General features: G+C 38.1%; 2 protein-coding genes across 8 annotated transcripts in view; one reads left to right on the forward strand and one right to left on the reverse strand.

The window, feature by feature from the left end:
* Window positions 1-9,275, forward strand: part of Tasor (transcription activation suppressor) — a 52,065-nt gene extending 42,790 nt beyond the window's left edge. For 2 of the 3 annotated variants that reach the window (XM_028754088.1, XM_028754086.1), the window contains 6 exons: window positions 682-804; window positions 1,747-1,906; window positions 2,316-2,424; window positions 5,387-5,565; window positions 5,698-5,865; window positions 6,697-9,275. In XM_028754088.1, the coding sequence (XP_028609921.1) occupies window positions 682-804; window positions 1,747-1,906; window positions 2,316-2,424; window positions 5,387-5,565; window positions 5,698-5,865; window positions 6,697-7,178 (1,221 nt within the window). In that variant the 3' untranslated portion in view covers window positions 7,179-9,275. Of the gene's footprint in view, window positions 1-681; window positions 805-1,746; window positions 1,907-2,315; window positions 2,425-5,386; window positions 5,566-5,697; window positions 5,866-6,420 lie in introns of all 3 variants that reach the window. The other variant, XM_028754089.1, reaches the window with a different exon arrangement.
* Window positions 5,669-20,654, reverse strand: part of Ccdc66 (coiled-coil domain containing 66) — a 32,652-nt gene continuing 17,666 nt past the window's right edge. For 2 of the 5 annotated variants that reach the window (XM_028754090.1, XM_028754091.1), the window contains 11 exons: window positions 18,792-18,923; window positions 18,006-18,256; window positions 17,708-17,792; window positions 16,396-16,557; window positions 15,208-15,352; window positions 14,569-14,697; window positions 12,077-12,579; window positions 10,826-10,866; window positions 9,789-10,042; window positions 9,526-9,650; window positions 5,669-8,406 (listed from right to left, as the gene is read on the reverse strand). In XM_028754090.1, coding sequence (XP_028609923.1) covers window positions 8,320-8,406; window positions 9,526-9,650; window positions 9,789-10,042; window positions 10,826-10,866; window positions 12,077-12,579; window positions 14,569-14,697; window positions 15,208-15,352; window positions 16,396-16,557; window positions 17,708-17,792; window positions 18,006-18,256; window positions 18,792-18,923 — 1,914 coding nt within the window. In that variant the 3' untranslated portion in view covers window positions 5,669-8,319. Of the gene's footprint in view, window positions 8,407-9,525; window positions 9,651-9,788; window positions 10,730-10,825; window positions 10,867-12,076; window positions 12,580-14,568; window positions 14,698-15,207; window positions 15,353-16,395; window positions 16,558-17,707; window positions 17,793-18,005; window positions 18,257-18,791; window positions 18,924-20,654 lie in introns of those variants that run through there. The other 3 variants (XM_028754092.1, XM_028754094.1, XM_028754093.1) reach the window with 3 other exon arrangements.

Here is a 20,654-nt window from a genome sequence, read left to right on the forward strand (position 1 = left end):
ACGTCCCCTCCAGGATCATACAGTCTGCTTCAGGGCTAAGGGTTTCACCAGGAGGCAAAGTATAAGGGAACTAAGTGTTTACTATCCATGTCCTGTGAAAGATAGTAGTATATTACCAACATTGAGAGAAATGCTAGATGGTTGAGGCTGCTGTGTTTGAAGATGTAAATTTGGCAGAAATGGTAATATTAGTTGTGAATACCATTGCTCATACTAAAAATGTCACATGAATTCCTTTTGGATTAAATGATCTTCAGTGGTCAAACACGTGCTCTGAAGGAAAGTATTTCTGGTAATAGTACCCCAAATACCTAAGCCAGCCCAAGGAAAGAAAACAGGAGACGAGAGTAGCTAATATCAGGTCCTGGATTTGCCATACTGGAGGTCAGTGGTGGTGTTCTGAGTTACTGTCATAGTGCAGGTAAGTGGGTCAGGAGTCTGGACTAACCCATTGTCCTAACAGCAGTTAAGCTTTATTACATATGCTTTCTAAAATTGTGAAAATGTCTGTTCAAATCGTAAGAATGGATATGATGGCCTCTATGGTCTTTTAAAGTAAAAGTTCATAGTGTCCTAGGTAAATCAGCTTATCAGCTTATATTGCATTTTTCATGATAAATTGATGTTTGCTAGAAAGTTTGTTAATGTTGACTTAGTTGTTTTTTTTTTTTTTTTTGACAGGAGTATCTTACCAAATTAGGCAATACAGAATGTCATCCGAATCAGTTTTTGGAGAGAAGATCAAACTTGGATAAACTATTGATTATTATTCAAAATGAAGACATTGCAGGTTTCATTCACAAGGTAGACAAAGTCCTGTTTACTATTTTGTTCTCTAAAACTATCTCATTGCTAAGTCGTATTCTGAGAACAAAGATTTTGTTTTTAAGATAAAGATAAATTCCTAAGTACCTGTACAGGAACCAGTTTGTGAGAATTGCATATTTGCAAAACATTTAAGTTATTACTAAATGTTAAGAATCTTCCCTGTCATTCAAATTAGTTAAGATGTGCTGGATCCTTTTTTTTTTTTTTTGTGGTTTTTTTAAGACAGGGTTTCTCTGTGCAGCCCTGGCTGTCCTGGAACTTACTCTGTAGACCAGGCTGGCCTCGAAATCAGAAATCCGCCTGTCTCTGCCTCCCGAGTGCTGGGATTAAAGGCGTGCGCCACCACCGCCCGGCTGATGTGCTGGATTCTTAAATGTAGAGGTAAGGAGTGTTCTGCTAACCCTTTGTACTGTTATCTATATTTGACTATGCAGACAAACCTTTTGGACTTGAGGTATGCTATCTTGATCTTCGGAGCTTGCCTCAGACCAGCCTCTTCACTACTATTCTTGCACTTTATGCTTTCTTCCCACCCTATCTTTTTGAGACAGTATCCTGTGTAGCCTAGAAAGACTCCCAACTATGTAGCCTAGGCTGACCTCCTAATCCTCCTTCCTCTGTATCTCAAGTGGTATGATACAGATATGTGCCACCACACCCGCTTCCTAGGTTTGAATTCTGGCTGTTTATGGGTTAGAGATATATTAGCATTTTATCCATTTTGTGTTTTCAGCCTAATGTAAACTCCTTAGTATTCTGTTCATAAATGTTAGTTTATACTACTACGAAGTAATACTTAAAATATTGTGTGACTTTCCAATACTGAGTAATAGTATTTTTTGTTTTAGACTTCTTAGGTAAATCTATATTTAGATACATTTATCCATCTTTTTTATGGTTTTCTTTGGTATTTAACAGGTACCTGGCTTGGTGACTTTAAAGAAGCTCCCATGTGTTAGTTTTGCTGGTGTTGATAGTCTGGATGATGTTAAAAATCATACATACAATGAGTTATTTGTATCTGGTGGCTTTATTGTATCGGATGAATCAATTCTAAATCCAGAGGTTGTCACAATTGGTAAGGATGAGTATATTATTTTCAGCATGTGATTTCTGGGGTGTGGTTGCCCTAGGTTTTCATGGAAAATTATGAAATTAAAAAATTACTTATTGTGCCATTCATGGTTTACTGGCTTATTTCTGTATTTTCCTGAGCCTCTGCTACCTTACATACAATTCTTCTCTATCTTATATATAAATGCTTTCATGTACATCTGGTCTGTATTACCTGCTGTGGCACTTGGATTCCTCTGGTAGTGGTATTGATATTGGGTTGTTTGTAGCTGTTACAGTTTTAAGTTTCCCCTCAGAGCAAGATAAGTCATAGTAAATAGGAAAATAGATAAGTCTATATAAATACAAACAAGCACTTCTTCCAAAAATATTTAATACTAACTTTAAAAACTGAATTTCATTGCCTCTAACAGAGAGCCTTAAAATTTTTTTGACATTCCTTGAAGAACTTAGTACTCCAGAGGGGAAATGGCAATGGAAAATCCACTGTAAATTCCAGAAGAAACTAAAGGAACTGGGCAGGTAAGAAAGTATTGAATAATTATTGATTTTTAACATTGTGCTCACACAACTTTTTTTCCTTTTCCTAAATTTGTGGATTATGAAGTTTTCACATATGTCAACAGATAATAAATGGATGTAATACTGAATTATTCCATTCTCTTTAAGGAAGAAGTGGTATTCTTATTGACATAGACAATTTTGTGAAGTTTTCAAATAGTTAGAATTGCTTATAATCTGCATAATCACAAGGATTAGAAATATTTCTGCCTTTTTTTTTTTAAATGGTGCTAGATTGGAAACACATTATGTGCTACAATTTCAAGCCTTTTAAAAATATATCAATTGACTCTGTTAATATATACATACACAATGCATTATAGTCATATCCACACCTCAGCCAACTCTTCCCAGGGCCTTCCCCCTTACCATATCCAAGTTCGTGTCCTCTTTTTTCCCCACTGGAACATAGGCATCCTACCAGGGCTGACATTCAACTGAAGAAAATTGACACTTCCTACCAGACCCTCTCACCTGTCAGTTGTTCCTTACCGAGGGATGGAGCCTCCTAAATATCTTTCTCATCTAGGCTGTAATTTTGACTGGCTTGATTTTGTGCAAGTTTTGGGTAAACAACTCTTAACTGTTGTACATTCTTGAGTGCAGTAGATCTGTTAAAAGTCTAAAATAGTTTTCTCACAGCATTACACAACATCTGGCTCTTAGGATATTTCTGCTCCTTGTTTTACATAGTTCTCTGAGTCTTGGGGAGAAAGATTGTGCTATAGATGACATATTTAAAGCATTCGTTTAAAAACTAATCTGTATCTGTCTGTCAACCAAATTAGACCCTATTGCAATTCAGTACTTTAGATAACTTAAAGTCAAGGATTGATCTCAACCAGATGAGATTTAATTAGAACACTGATTATATGTATGTATGTTTGAGTGATTTCTAATATGTCTGGAAATTACCTCCTTGGAGTACTAGTTACAAAGATCTGCAAACAGTATAGGAAGTTTGATATACTGTATCTGGTTAGCAGGGCTGTCTTTATAATATAATTAACTATATTAGTTTTATTTTGTTTTTCAAGACAGGGTTTCTCTGTGTAGCCCTGGCTGTCCTGGAACTCACTCTGTAGACCAGTGAACTCAGAAATCTGCCTGCCTCTGCCTCCCAAGTGCTGGGATTAAAGGCGTGTGCCACCACTGCCCAGCCTTTTTTTTTTTTTTTTTTTAAGATTTATTTATAGCCAGGCAGTGGTGGGGCACACCTTTAGTCCCAGCACTTGGGAGGCAGTGGCAGGTGGATTTCTGAGTTTGAGGCCAGCCTGGTCTACAGAGTGAGTTCCAGGACAGCCAGGGCTACACAGAGAAACCCTGTCTTGAAAAACCAAAAAAAAAAAAAAAAAAAAAAGATTTATTTATAAGCACACTATTGCTGTCTTCAGACACACACCAGAAGAGGGCATCAGATTCCAATACAGATGGTTGTGAGCCACCATGTGGTTGCTGGGGATTGAACTCAGGACCTCTAGAAGAGCAGCCAGTGCTCTTAACCACTGAGCCATCTCTCCAGCCTTAGATTTTTATTAGCTAGAATTTCCTAAGTCATAGAATTTTCTTTTTGTGTGTGGAGCACGTATATGTGGGATATACTCAGCCTGTGCATGCAGAGCCCAGAGCAGGATGTCATTCTCTTCTCTTTCTTGCCACAGTAACTGACTTAAGACAGGGCCTGTCCCTGGAACAAAAGCTACACTGGCAAGCTGGCCAGGGAGTTCTTATGAATTGCCTATCTTCCCCCTTACTGGGATCGTAGACACATCCAGCTGTGTGGGTGCTGGGGATATGAATCAGGTCTTCAGGTTTGAAAAGCAAGTGTTCTTACTGACTGAGCCATTTTTTAGTCCCAAATTTCTTTTTGTAAGTTAATTTTTTTCCTGTTAGGTAGACCTCTTGCTGTATAATTCCAGCCAGCTGCTATCCACTTTGTAGACCAAGCTAGCCTCAGAGTCATGGGCATCCTTCTGCCCCTGCTTCCAAAGTGCTGTATAGGCATATACCACCAGAACTGGTTCTAGGTCACAGGTTTTTCATTGCCATTAACTCCTATTGACATTCTGTGACAGTCTTCAGGAAATTCAGGGTTAAATAATTCCAGTGTTCAGTTATGTACACTTCCTTTGCATTCCTATGAAATTCCTATTCCTTTTGAATGCTGGAATTAAAAAGGTATAACACTGCCAGGCAGTGGTGGCACACGCCTTTAATCCCAGCACTTGGGAGGCAGAGGCAGGCGGATTTCTGAGGCCGGCCTGGTCTACAGATTGAGTTCCAAGACAGCCAGGGCTATACAGAGAAACCCTGTCTCGAAAAACAACAACAAAAAAGTACACCACCACACCTACCTAATACTATACTTTTTTAGACTTGTCTTTTTTGCATCGTATGAAACAAGGAAAGGGCAAATCTTGATTTCATATATTGTATAGAACATAACACTCAAAGGTTTATATTTTCTGTAGACTTAGTAATATGACCCCAGTCTTCCTTTATATACAATTAATAGTCTCTACCAGATTTTACCTTTAAGTAGTATTACTAATAGCTTAAAAGCCATGTGTTATGTTAGGAAGAGTTATACTCTATTTGTACTTGAGACAGTGTAGCCTAGGCTGTCCACCTCCTGAAGTCATATAATTTATAGACCTATGTCACTGGGCCCAACTTTTTTTGTTCTTTTATGTCCTTAAAGTTTAAGATTAATAAAACTAAAATTAATAAAATGACTGGTTCAGGTTTTAGCCTCCATTGTAAGACCCTCCTCAAAAAACATGCTTGTCAGATGCACAATTCCCATTTTCCTTCTCTCCTAACCAACATTCTTATATCAAATAGTAAGCTAAGCAGCTTTTAATGGTTAATTAAGAAAAAAAATTGCCAGTATTCAGGTTCTGATCTCTGTTTACTCTCACAGAATGAACACAAAAGCTCTAAGTCTGCTGACTCTTCTGAATGTGTATCAGAAGAAACATCTGGTTGAGATTTTGTCTTATCACAGTTGTGATTCACAAACTCGAAATGCTCCAGAAATGGACTGCCTTATTAGGCTTCAGGCTCAGAACATACAGCAGCGACACATAGTCTTTCTAACAGGTAGGAGCATGATCTTGCTGGTAACAGGAAAGGGGCTGGGGTGGATGTTAAGTCACAGTTTTGAATATACAGTGGAAGAGATTTTGTTGAGAGCAGGTATCAGTTTATGTACATTTTCCTTTTTTAATTTAGAGAAGAATATTAAGATGGTTTCCAGTTATACAGATAATGGAATTGTAGTTGCAAGTGCTGAAGACTTTATGCAAAACTTTACAAGTCTTGTGGGCTATCACAACTCAGTCACAGAAGAAAATCTTCAGCCGCTGCTTGGTGCTAATGAGAATCTTGAGTCGCAGTCAGGTAACTTTTCAGTAGTTTTCATTTTCTTTAGGTGACGCAGAATGAGGAATGGTTTTGTTTATCCAATAATAAAATATTTATTTGAAACCATTTACCTCAGTGTCAACAATAGACATCATGTAGAACTTAGTATGTACAAGATCTGCTCATTTATTATACCATAGTTAGTACAAATTGTTTGTTACTGTATAGGCTAAATATTCATTAGTCTATACTGTGGACAGCATATACTTATATAAGCTTTATTGCCTGCTGTTTGCTGTGAGTTTTCCTTAAGCCAGATAGAGGGATTGTTGGGCTACAAAGGTCTTTAGATGTATGTGCTTGTTTAATATCTTAAGTAATGAGAATATCTTACCTTCAGTCTTCTGTGAGATGGCCTCTGCTTGGTTCCAGACTTTAAAATAAAAGCTGTTCTTAAATTATTCATGGTGAAAAGCAGAGATTACTAAGCATTCAGTAGAGCTAACCAGTTTAGTAATTCAGTGCAGCTACATGTCAGAAGTTTTATTTCATATTTGTTTTATGAAATACTGAATTACCGTATAACTTTAGATGCTGTTTTGACATTAACCCCTTTGGAGCTGGGAGTTGGGATTTCCCAACATTAAACGTGAACACATTTCGCAGAAGCTTTTAGCATCGGATTATCTGGACACTCACACCTAGTGTGAGTGTTGTGACTAAGTGACCTTGTGGCAGAAGACCAAGCTTTAAGGGATTGTGGACTTTGCAGATCCTGACGCACTATATTGTGTGAGTAGTGTATAATTAATAACTAAACAAATTGTGTATTACAATAGAGAAGGGCTTTTTGTTTTTTAAATGTAGCTCTTTTAGAAAACGATGAAAAGGATGAAGAGGATATGTCTCTGGATTCAGGGGATGAAATCTCACATATAGAAGTATTCAGCAATGTTCATTCAGAAATATTGGCGAGAGAGACCAAAGGATCAAGTGGAACAGATCAAAAAAAGAATATTCAAATTGAATTGCAGTCATCTCTTGATGTGCAAAACAGTTTATTAGAAGATAAGACTTATTTAATTGATTGTGAAGAGAGAGCTCCTATTGATAGAGTATGCTCTGAAGGAGAGAACAGCAATTCAGCAGAACAAGATTCGTATAGTGACTTTCAGGCTTACCAAAATCAATTAAAAATGTCCCATCAGTTTAGCCATTTTAATGTTCTCACACATCAGACGTTTCTGGGAACGCCATATGCCCTTTCATCAACTCAGTCTCAAGAAAATGAAAATTACTTTTTATCTGCTTACAAAAACTTGGATACAGAGAAATCTCCATTAAATTAAGGATGTGTTCAAAGAGAAATTATAGTAATTTAAAAAATAGGTTGTTGTGGACTTTTCAGTTTCTTAACAGTGAATTGATGATTTATAAACAAGTTTCTTGGCCTTTCTGAAATTTTTTTCTTTCCCATTTATTTAAATCATGATGGCCCTAAAACATTTGAAACATCTGAAAATTGAAATATATTTTTTGACATATTGTTATCAGATTATCTCATGTTAGCACCTTTCAGTTTTACATCTGTTACCTGTACTTGGGCTTCAAATTGAAGTCTGTTTTATATGTAAAATTTGATGTTTATAAAAGAATGGTAAATAGTAATGACTTTCTTTAATGTCAGATGATAACTAATTTTGCTGAAATGTCAACTATTTATTTTGATTAAAGCTTTTGTATAGTGTTTTTACACAGGTATAAGCCAGCAGTGTAAATATTTATAGGATTTTGGCTCAGTACCTCAAACTATACCTAACAGTACAGTTGCATTTCAGGTAGTAAGCCTATGTACATAATACCAAGTAGCATTTTCTCAATCTTTAGTTTTAGCTATGGAAAGATTTGCTTCATTTAAATTTTGGTCAACTTTTCGAGATCTTTGATAAATTCTATTTTGTGTGATCCTTTAGTTAATGAACTTTTTAAAATGGGGCTTCTGTTTTCAATAATAATGGATAATTTGGAACACATCTTGAAGTGATTTTAATTAGAACTAGGTGGCACTTTAGTGCTACACTAAATACAAAAAGTATATGGTGGAAATAGATTTTTAAACCCTCATCTCTTGCCTGTTACTCATGCTAACTTCAAAATTGTGAAAACTAGAATCTCCACTTTAATATGATAAAAACCAAATTTTACAGAAAAGAAAAACTAGAGTGAAATGAATTTGTATTATTTGAGTAAGAGTCTATCTTTGTGTTAATAGTACTTTTCATACCCTAAAAGAACAATGCTGTTAACAGGTCAGGAATCTCCAGATTCTACTGTGGTAAGTAGAAAGTACTTTTACACCCTAATACAACAGAGATTTTTTTTTTTTAACTATAAACTTTTTTTATTGTATTTAGAAAACACATCATTTCACTACATAATGTGTAGTTTTTCATTGGGTGCTTGAAGAATGCTGTTGCATGGTGAGCATATTTAAAACAAAGAACTAAAATTATCTTCTTGGTTTGCAGTTAAGGGTATGAGATTCGTTTCCAACTCCTTTTGTTTCTGGAGAAGACCCTGCAATCACATTGATATTTTAGTGAAGGTATATAACCAACTTAAATATCTTTCTCTTTCATATTCTTCTTAATCCATGATGCAAAATATTATTGAACTCAGGATAGAATTGTTATTTAGACATAGCTTAAGTTTCTTTTTTTTTTTTTTTTTTTAAGTAATTCTTGTAATGGACCCTCTCATTTGGGTGTTGTCTAGAACATTTTCTACTATGAAAACAACAGGGATAGTTTTGGGGGAGAGGGGTTACCACAACTTGATTTCTAAGATGAAATCTATTCTCAAGTGCTCTTAAGATCATGAGAAGACACAGTAAGAGTCTTAACATTCCCAGTGTATATTGGCTCTGCTGAACAGCATGAGGGTTATAGTGAAGTGAAGCATGAACATCACATTCCTTTCTCTTGCTCCTTTGTATGAGTTTACCCAGGTTGAGTCTTGAGCTCAGGCTAGCTATATATAAGCAGAGGTAGCTCTTAAAGGACACAAGTAAATGGTGTCTAAGCAGGGCTGGTTTTCTAGCTTTAGGAAGGGCAGTAAAGGGTAAGCAACACACAAGCCAAATTTCCCTTAAATACAGTGTAATAGTCCCAGGATAGGCTTCATCACATTATCAGGTTTTATTTTTGCCTATGTAAAAGGTAGTTAAAAGCTTATGCAAAATCACAGGAATGAGTCTAGGAGGGAAGTCACATGTATAATTTCATACTTTGAACAGATCTATTCTGTTCTTAACTTTAAAAAGTGGACCATATTGGTTAAAATTCATTAAAGCATAATTGTATATTTGTTTCTTGGTTTTAGCACTTTATTGTGTTTCGATGTTTAAATGTACATATTTTTAAATAAAAGTTGTCTTAATATGCAAACTGTCTCAAGACTTTGATTCTCAGGATTGCGTATGTAGTCTAGACTGGTATCTTCCTGCTTCCCAAATGTTGATTATACAGGTGAAAATGGTAATTTGAGAGCAAATTCAAGGAAAAGGCTCTTTTGATTTCTGTTCAAGGTTAGTATGTAGGAATTGAAAAAATACCTGTTAAATAAACTGGGATGCAGACACTGCCACCATATAAAGAGAACAAACATCTAAAAACAGTTACTTGGTAAAGAGCATACCTGTCTTAGTTCTGAAAGCCCCTTAAGGATAGCTTGCTGTCGGTCTCTGTTTTTCACCAATTTAGGATTAAGAAGTGGATCCCTGATATGGTCAGAGTCAAATAGCTCTTGTTCTCGGGCACAATCTGAAAGACAGATCAGTTTTACAATTAGTCAAATAAATTACTTGGAGTTAGTGAAAGCATAGACTAATATTGAACCAAATTTAGGGTTGGGAGGTCACTCAGGTTTTGTTTGCTTGCTTATAATGCTACTTAACTTACCATGAGATTTTTGGTATTGGTTGTCCTGGGTTGAAGGCCTAGACAAGGGTGCATCTGGATCAAGGTAATAGATCTCATTTGTTCGAACGTAGGGAATAAAATGGGATGGCTCAGACATTTCATCTGATAATTTAGTATGACCATCTCCTAAGGTCAGAGTCTGTTTTTCATAGTCACTATTTTTTAGCGGTAAGTGTAATACATTACTCTGAGTTTGTTGAGTTCTGCTTTTTACTGCTGGTGATGTCTGAAACCTATTAAAAAACCAAACAAACCTTAATAAGAAATTGCATGTTTAAAACTGGAGTCATAGATAACCATCTATGAGCCACCATGTGGGTATTGGCAACTGAACTAGGGTCCTTTGGAAGAGCAACCAATGCTCTTAACTACTGAGCCTTCTCTCTGCCCTCTAGAAACTGCATCTTTTAAACATATCTGATCACACTGCAGTCCATTCAAGATGTGCATAGTCTATCTTAAGGAATACTATATATAGCAGTCTAAGGTTCTATCACTTTTCATAAAGCAGGACAGTAGAATGCAGTGCTGTGTGTATACACACAGAGACACACTCCAGTGGGGGTGGGGAAGTTAGATTCTAAGAATCATCAATGTTGGGTAAGTTCAACCTCATTTTTCTTTATATGATTTATCATAAAGTGATGCCTGTCCTATCTGAACTAAAGTTACTGTTCGAGACAAGTCTCAAACTATCTGCACAAAGAATAAAAAAAAATGACTGGTCTAAACTTCCCAGTACCATTTTCACCACAATCTATTTTCCTATCTGATTTATCCAAGCTGAATGCCTATTCACACTGTCAATAGATATGGAAAACTCAAACCTGTTCAGGCCCAGTCCAGCTAAAACCACTCTTCAGTAAGCCTTTGCCCAGTCAATGAAAGCCGTCCCTCTTTCCTGTTACTGCCAGATTCTACTGTGGAGCATAAGGAGCTGTCACCAAGATTTTGAGTGGATAGTTTGTATCCCACAAAGCATCACTAAGTAGCTAAGGAAGTAATAATACACATACCTTTCTTTACTAACTGAAGGAGTTTTCAGAGGTTCTTCTACCTTAAAAGACGGATAGTACAAACAAAAACTGAGTAAGTAACATTTTTACATACCCCCAAATACTTCTAAAACATGGTTTGTGTGTGTGCATGCATATGTGCATTGTGTGCACGGAAGTCAGAAGACAACTTAGAGGAGGCTCTGTGGCAGGCACCTTTACTGTCATCTCACCAACTTCTCAGACATAGTCAAATAATATGAGCATACCTAAGTACGAGATACCGTATGAGATACAGTATAGTTCCCAGGGCCAGGCACTCTTACCTTTCTAGTAACATATGAATTTTATTTTAATAAAATAACAGTATTCTCATTAATCACAAACTTCATATAGTTACTTTGAGGAAGGCACTCAAAAACTCTTGACCAGCCCGAAACTACACCAGAGTGATCCATTAGGATGACCATTCTGGGTTTTTTGTTGTGTTGGGTTTTTTTGTTGTTGTTATTGTGTTGTTTTCTAAGATAGGATCTCTAGAATTTAGACTAGGCTGGCTTCAAACTCCCTAGCCTCCCAAGTGCTGGGATTAAAGACTTGCCCCCACTACATCTAGCTCTGTTTAGGGTTTTATACTTTGACCACTATATTTTTTTATTTGTCCACCCCACCTTCCACACTACCCGCAAAAAAAGCTTTAATCTTTGAAGATTCATGTATCCTCCTGCCTACATTTAATCCTTTCGTCACCTATTTCTTGATCTCCTTTCTAAATTTTAGACTATACTTCCATATTTGCATGTTGTAAGCTAGGATGCATCCTCATATAAGTGAGAGTCTCATCTTTTGTTTTTTTTTTTTTTTGTTTTCCCCTTTCTGAGTTTGGGTTACCTCAACATACTTTGCAGATCCACCAATTTCCCTACAAATTTGATGATTTCATTTTTTTTGTTGTTTAGGTTTTTTCTTATTTGTTTCAGATAGGGTTAATTTCATTTTTCCTTATATCTAAGTAGTAGTTCATTTTGTATATGATATTTTCATATGCACTCGACTAAAGAAAGTACTTTATACATAAAGATTTTTTTTTCTTTTGGGGCTACACAGTCTGATGATGTGGCTAGCTAAAGCACAGACTATACAGCATGCACAGTTCATACAACAAGCATGGCTGACTTCCTCTGACATAATTTTCTATTTTCTACTTTAGATGAAAATATGGATTTCAGTAACTACTTTGAATTCAGAAACATTGAAATAAAAGAACCTTACCTTTTTGTTAAGATGCAACCTGCTCTCTGACTCAGTTTCTCGATGAGATGAAGCAAAAACGTGTGGTGAAGTGCCTCTATTTTGGGAGAGATTCTCAGGATTATTTCTCTCCATTAAGTGAAGCAGCTCCATCTGCCTTCTTACCTTTTTTTCTTCTTTCTCCTTCTGGAGATGTGCAGGGTACTTTGCTGATGCAGGAACATACCTTTTGAGAGGCTTATTTATATTCCAAGCAGGCTTCTTGGGACATTTCTTCATGAGTTTTGTTTGTTTCTCTGTTCTATACTGATTATACTGGCCATTATGCCAGCTGTTTTCTTTGTCTAAATTAGTGCCTTTATCCATACTTAGTTCTTGCTTCTCTTTTCTAATGCCAATCTGTCCACTGAATTCTGTAGAAATCTCTGGAGAAGAAAAGTCTCTAATACTCCTCTCCGTTACTGATCCAGTTACTGATCCACAGTGTGGTAGTGCATCATTGAAAATTCCTAAATTTACATCATCTAAAGAAAAATTACAAAAGATTAGTTTTAAAAACATGGTAAAAATACATAATTTCTAATCACTTTTCTCAAGTTATTTAATGACTCTCAGTTGCATTTATTTCTTAGGGCTAGTAGGACATGATCATGCACCAGGGTATCAAAGGACAACTTGTGAAGGGTGGTTCCTTCTGCTATGTGGGAACCAAGGATGGAACTCAGGTCCCTGGCCTTGGTGGCAATCACTTTTACCTGCTGTGCTATCCTTCCATCCCTAAGAATTTAATCCTCAATGAAGCTATACCCATTAAAGAACTGCTAATTATCCCCTTTAAAAGAAGCTAGAAACCACTATTCTACTTTGATATTCTAGAAATGACTATTCCAAGTAGCCCATATAAACAGCCCAGTACTACACACCCAGCAATTAGGAAGTGGAAGCAAGAGGACTGAAACATATTCAGTGCCAGCATGCTCTACAAAGTTCTAGTCCAGGCTAGATACCATATCAAAATTTGAAAAATTTTAGAAGTGATAGACTGGCTTATTTAACTAGCGTAAAGTTCTCAAAGTTTATAACCACGTTAGATACATGTCAGAATTTCCTTATGTTAATTCCACTATATAAGATATGCCTAATTTTGTTCATCTTTATAGACACAGGTTAGAAGTAACCTAAGTAATGCTGCTGTGAACCCAAGTTTCTATTATTTCAGGAAGATAAGGATTTTTTGGTTTTTATTTATTTTATTTTATTGGATGTTTTATTTACATTTCATATGTTGTCCCCTTACCCCATCCCCCACCCACCCAGGAACCCCCTATCCCCTCACCCCTCCTCCTCTGCGGATGTACCCCTACCTACCCCCCCACTCCCAGCTCCCCACCCTCAAATTCCCACCCCCTGGGGTGTCCAGCATTCATGAGGCCAAGGATCTCTCCTCCCACCTATGCCCAGCAGAGCCCTCTGCTCTTTATACAGCTGAAGCCCTGGATCCCTCCCTAAGTGCTCCCAGGCTGGTGGTTTAGACCCTGGGAGCTGTGGTTGGTTGGTATTTGGTTTTTATTTTAGATGTGAGTTTTCTGAGCAACTGTAAAAACTGTTTTCTACAACAGGTTCAACATTTTGCATTACCATTGACAAAGCATTTTTTTTGTTTGCTTGTTTGGTTTTGGTTTTGGTTTTTCTAGACAGGGTTTCTCTGTGTAGCCCTGGCTGTCCTGGAACTCACTCTGTAGACCAGGCTGGCCTCAAACTCAGAAATCCGCCTGCCTCTGCCTCCCGAGTGCTGGGATTAAAGGCGTGCGCCACCACCACCCAGCCCAAGTGTTCCGTATTTTTAAAGAACATTTCCATAGGAAATAAATTTGAATATCTGAAAAGGTTCTATGATTGTGATACTAACTACACAGGTATGAGCATGTTAAAGAACTCAAAACAGCTGGCACAGTGGTGTACACCTTTAATTGCAGAAGGCAGAGGCAGGGAAATTTCTGGGAGTCCCAAGAGCAGTCTGGTCTACACAGTGAGCTCCTATGCACCAAATAGTGTCCATTAAATGGGTAAGATTTGGTCTGGACATTTGGCTCACTGGTAGAGTGCTGGCATAGAATATATAAGGCCCTAATTCCCTGAACTACAAAAGAAAAGATGTTGAGAGAAGTTAAATTTTATGTCTATGTGAGTCATGTATCATCGTAAACCCAAAACTAAAAAGAGACCCCTTTAATTTGTTAAAGCCCTCAAATTTCTGAGCTAGAGACAAAGTAGATCAGTTTGGTAAAGAACTTGCCTGGCATGTACTACATCTTGGGTTCAGTCCCTAGTACCACATAAAAGGGGCATGGTGCTACATGCCTTTAATCCCAGTGTTCAGCAGGTAGAGGCAGGAAAATTAATTCTAGGTTACCCTTGGCTACAAAAGACCTTTTCATAAAGGCAAAATAAAAACCCACCAGATGTCTTCATTTTAAGCGTGAACTAGAACTTGGACCACTTTCCATGAGTACCTGTCTGAACACCGGTGTCTTTCTTGGGAGAGGTTGTTGAAGCAGCAGCTGTGCATGTTTCAACAGCAGCCTCCTCAGTGTCACTGCGGGAACTGGAGACGGTAGTGGGTGCCTTATAATTCACTTGTGCTGTGTCAAATAGCAATGAGAACAGATCTGAAAATGACATCTGAAGAGTACTAACAAACAGGCTAGCAATAGAACAGAGTGACAGTGTGTCTAGCACATAAGGCCCTGGGTTTGAGCCCTTGCACTGAAAGATGAAAGTAAGCTAAAGACTTTTTGACCATAAACTGTAGTAAACACTTTTGAAAAGTGAGACTTAAGATTGTAGCCTAAATTTATTACGAAAAGTTACCTGTATTCTTAGCACTTGCTGAATTTAAAAATCTAAGAGTGCATATTAAAATACTTATGTTACCTATTTCAGGATGACTGAAAATTTCTACAGAAAAGATATTGAAAAGTGTAATGTTTCAGGATAGCTTTCTAAATTATTAAGGATGGCTTAGGTGTAAAGACTCAGTTCCTTTACAAAAAATACTTAGTTAATGTGCATTTTTAAGGAATTAAAATAGACAAATATTTAAAATCATCTCAAAATCAAAACTATAAGTAAAATTCTGATTAGTCACTTACCACTGAGATTTTGAATCAGCCTGGATGCATCGTGTCCTTTCTGAGTCAGTTCTCGGATCCTCTGCTCCTGTTTGAGCCTCTGTGCCAACTCCTGAGCTCGCTGCATTGTGTGGAATAGCTCATTTGTCTTCAGAGCCATTGTTTCCTATCAAGATCGACAAACAAGAAACCAGTTACCAAGTGCATTCAACAATGTGACTGTTCCATGCAGTACAAGTGCTCGTGCCCTCCCTACGGATCAGACACAGGTCTAGATACCAGCTAGAGAAGAGTTAACAGGGCAAAGTTCTGGTCTTTTAGAGATTACAATGCTTCTAACATGTTGGTGGTTTTTTCTGTTTGTTTGTTTGTTTGTTTGTTTGTTTTGTTCTTGCTATTAGACAAGACTGTATACCAGACTGCCCTTGAACTCCCAAATGCTGGGATTACGGGCGACCACTGCCATCATACCTAGCTGTCTCAGCCTACTCAATGAAACTGACATGCAGGCCATATGTCTCCTTCCCACGTCCCATTTTGAAAGGTTGCAAGTGAAGACTGGCAAGAAGTGCAGACTTTGTGTTTTTAAAGCTGACAACTGAATTATCACTGGCTGATCTACTGCTTGTTAGGTCAGCTCAGACACAGCACCTGGACTACCCTATCTACACTGTTTGAATCAGGAATGGAGGGTTTTGCTAGACAGTGAGACATCAACTCTTTGAAAAGGCTACTACTGAGCCAAAAGGCCTCTAACACAGTGAGGAATTTCATCAGCAATCCCAGCCAGTCATTACTGTTTTTACTATCTAGAATCATGATTACTTTAGATTTATTTAGAGGTGTGGGTAGGTATCACAGTGTGTATATGGAGGTCAGATGTCAACTTTCAGAGACCTCTCTTGGCACATGAGTTCTAGGTACTGGTGGCCAAGAGCCCTTATCTGTTGAGCCATACTTGCAGGCCCAATACCTAGAGTTATTAGTAGGTTATACATGATCACAGTGATGTTTGGTGCTGCATTCAACCCTGACCACCTCCCCTTAACAGGCCAATCATGCAGCATCATAGATCTGGACCATGTGAGGAGTACGACCTTGGCAAGCATCCCTTTTCTTACTCAGCTGTAATATCTCTACATGCAGCAGCACATTTCAAAACAGACCTTGGCCTCTTCTTACTCTTCCTTGCATGCTATGAACACCTACTTCTTTCTGTTTCTGCTTAAGAATGTCCTCTTCATACTGCCTCTGCATCTCCTCCCGTTCCCTTGCCAAGCGCAGCTCCTCTTCCTGCTCCTCCTTCTTTCTTTGTTCTTCCTCCAGCCGTTTTTTCCTGCGGTTCTCCTCTACCTGAGCCGTGATTGCTTTCTAGTCATAAATAATTACAAGTTACAAATAGAAATGCACGCAGTACTGGCTTTGATGATGAGAATACAATTTATCAGTTAACATACACGGAGGTGTTGGGAGAGAATTGTGCTTACAGCCCATGTATCACAAAGAGAATCAACTAATGAAATAACCTCAGTTCTCAGCACGCTGCCTGATGCGAGAAGCTCTCAGCTTTTCATCAAGTTCAAGAAAGAAAATTAACTGGCCCATATTACTCACATAAAATGTTTAAGATGAATTACTGAACACAGGCTGCATGCTGAGTGCCGATCTGTGCTGGGCACAGTGCTGCGTGCTGAGTGATCATCTAGGTTGAATACTTGCTGAATGTGGCCCCTGCTACTTAGAAGACTTAGGTAAGAAAACGTGTAAGCTATATCTGAGTAACATGGTGACAGCGCTCTCTCTCTCTCTCTCTCTCTCGCTCTCGCTCTCGCTCTCGCTCTCTCTCTCTGAGAGTTTTAATCTCAGCCTTACATTACTACTAGATTGCATAGTCAGAAGTCTACTTTGATATTTTTTTTTTTTTTATGTTTTCTTTCAAAGACCTTAAAAAACTCCGAGAAAGTAGCCAATATTTAATGATAGTATAGTCACATATACTACACTCATTTAAAGGCTCCACCAGAAGGCAGACAGCATGGTAATAATACTGTCTGGTCCTCAGCCCAAGCTTAATTCTAGTATGATGCCAGCTATGTCAAGAGACTGGATTTACAGCATGATAAAACTGGACCCAAGCTGAAAATATACATCAGGATTTCCAGCTGGGTGTGGTGGTATATGCCTGTAATCCTGGGATTTAGGAAGTGGAGACAGGAAAATCAAGAATTAAAGGTCAGGCTGGGCAGTGGTGGCACACGCCTTTAATCTCAGCACTTGGGAGGGAGAGGCAGGTGGATTTCTGTAGCCAGCCTGGTCTACAGAGTGAGTTCCAGGACAGCCTTGGCTACATAGCAAATTCAAGACAAGCCTATACTATATTAAAGCTTATCTCAGGAAAAAAAAATTAAATTTTCATTTACTTGGATATATGCTGACCATGATCATGACTAAGACAGACAGCAATGCTTTACCATGTGAGGCATGCTATGAAAACAACACCAAATGGTTTACAACATAATACCTGATGTTCTAACTGTTTTTGTCGGCGTCTTTCCCGCTCCTCAATCTGTGCTGGATCTAAGAGTGCAGTCATAGAACGGAGAAAGCTATGAAAAAACATACATTACTTATTCAGAACTCTAGAAAAGTTGACCAGTTTTTGCTTAAGCTACATCTGCTAAGGATTTCTATTTCAAAGAAGATTGCCAAACTGAAACTAACTGGACATAGTGACAGTTCTATTCAAACACACTTTCTTTTTTTTTTTTTTTTCTCAAACACTTTTTTTAAAGGAAACAACACTGAAAAAATCAACTTACTTTGTTTTCTGACCATGTGAAACTGCCATATCTATAATGGGTCTGGCTCTTTGTTCTTTCTCTGAAGGCTCCACCTGGACTCCAGGCAGAGGTGTGTAAGCACCATTGACATCAGCCAGTTCCTGAGTGTCAGGAGACACACAAAGCGACTCCAGGTGTTGGTGTGTTAACTGAGAGGACAGTCGAGACTGAGAAGCAGGATGACTCTTTAATGAATCAAAATGCATTGCCCATCTGTCATGTTCCTCACCCTAACAATGAAAAATAGGAAATGCTCAGAACTTAACTATTCCCATACAGAATTATAAACAACAAGCACAATCTGAAAGTCACCACTGCTGAGCTGAAGGTGTCTCAGTGATGAAGTGCCCCAGCTGCTCTTTCAGGAAGAGACCGGGATCAGTTCCAGCACCCACCCACATGGCAGCCAGCAATCGCCTGTAACTATAGTTCTAAGAGATCCTCACCCTCTTCTGGCTTTTTTGGGCACTGGTGCAGACATACATGCAGGCAAAACACCCAGACAAATAAAATAGGGGATAAAATCTCAAAAAAAAAAATACTTTAAAAACAAAATTGTTTAATTTTTTGGTTCTTTGTGTAATTAGATAACTGCCTTAGAAAATGGTTTTTAAATGCATTTCTAAAGTTTTAAAAAGCTATATAAAACCACACTAAGTACATTCAGAGAAAACAGTTTCCTAAAGACAAATGTATAATTTGCCAAATAATTTCAGAATCTCAGATCGTGTGAGTAAGGACTTGGAATTTTATGTCCTGAGCTACCTGTGAACATATCATTCTTTCCTCTGCTTTCCTTTGCTGGTCCTCTTCTACTTGTTTATTCAACTCTTCAATCCATTTTCTCTGCTGCTCCTGTTGAATGGTGCGGCAAGGGGACTCCAGCAGTCCTGCTTCCTGGAGAAGTCAGGAGCAGAGTGAAGTGAGGCCTCTACAGTGTAAACGTTACCAAGTAACTCACACAGACCTAACCCAGGAAGGGGGCTCCATGAGAGAAGCAAAGAATCTGACCACACTACCTAGGAGACAAGCTCTGACCCTCAGAATTGTTTCTTAAACATACACTTGCAGACAGTGTAAGGTACCTCAGTACCCAGAAAGGAAATGTTTTCTTGGATTCTTCACTTAAAGTTGTCTATAAAAATACAATTTGGGGAAAGGCTATTCTGGTGACTGCTTAGATCTTCCAAGAATAAAAACAGCAAAACAAGTCAAATCACACCCAACTTCACAGGTGTTGCTCACCAATGTTAACAATAGCTGGGAAATGGCCTTTGACAGATGGAGAATGATATGTGGTCCATATACACAATGAAATACTATTCAGCTGTAAAGAAGGAAGGAAGGGAGGCAGGGACTGGAACCTTGAGTCGTGAAATGTGCAGGTAAATGGATGAACTAGAAAATATGAGGTAACCCAGACACAGAAAGACAAACACTGAATGTTCTCTCTCACTGCGGTTCCTAACTCCAAATCTTTAGATGTGAATATATAACCTAGAGCAGCAGTTCTCCACCTATGAGTTGTGAGTCCCACAGGGGTCACATGTCAAATGTTGTGCATATCAGATGCTTACATTATGATTCACAACACAAGCAAAATTACAGTCACGAAGTAGCAACAAAATAATTTTGTGGTTGGAGATCACTACAACATGAGGAACTATATTAAAGGGTCACAGCATTAGGAAGGCTGAGAACTGCTGACCTGCAGAAACTAAGAAAGTGAACAGGACTGTGGGGGTGGGCTGAGGGGTCCTAAGAGGAATGGCAGGTAATACAGGAAAATGGGAAAGGGGACTTCAACTGGGGAGGGATGGGGGAAACAGTTCAGATGGAGGGAGGAGGGAGGGAATTATTATTTAAAAAATAATACAAGTGTTATATATATCTAAAATTACATCTAAGTGTTATATGTATATAAATGTCTATAGTTTAAGTGAAGTTACAACACTTGGGGTTATAGTACCCTCAGTAAGAATCTTAGAGTATCTAACAAAACCCTAATAATACCAACATGAGAAACCTCCTTTCAAATTGCTAGTCAAGAGAGCTCAAGAGACTCCCAAAACAATACAGGGTTGTGTCACAGAAGTTGAAGGTAAGTCTGTATTGCTGAAGACACCAAACTCTTGGAGCGCTGGAACTGACCTGAAAGCATCCTCTCTGGAGACTAGCTTTTGTAATACAGGAGGGCAATATATGAGCTGCTAAGGGAAGAAGCAACCAATAGTCCTACCCAGCTCCGATGCCACAACAACGACCAGCACAGCAACATATTCCTAAAGGTACAATAGTGGCACTAGTATTTTAGCAGTAACCAGTAGTTGTCTAATTGGACTCCAAGGCCCACTTAACAGGAGGTAAATCATTCTTGGTACTATAAACCAAGTCAACTACATATGGACAACAAGACCATGAATCTTAGAGAATCTACAACTACCACTTTGCTAAACCAATATAGTTCCTAAGTGTATTCTAAATACTTATCCTTTTACCCATAGATAAGTATGGTTCTCATCTCTCATCAGTGAAGCAGCAGAAAGCATTACAGAAAGACACAACTTATTAACCATCCAACTGATAGACCCAGAACACAATCCCTAGATCTAGGTACAATACAACCTA

Source organism: Grammomys surdaster, unplaced genomic scaffold (assembly GCF_004785775.1).
Source record: "Grammomys surdaster isolate TR1022 unplaced genomic scaffold, NIH_TR_1.0 125979, whole genome shotgun sequence".
NCBI lineage: Eukaryota > Metazoa > Chordata > Mammalia > Rodentia > Muridae > Grammomys > Grammomys surdaster.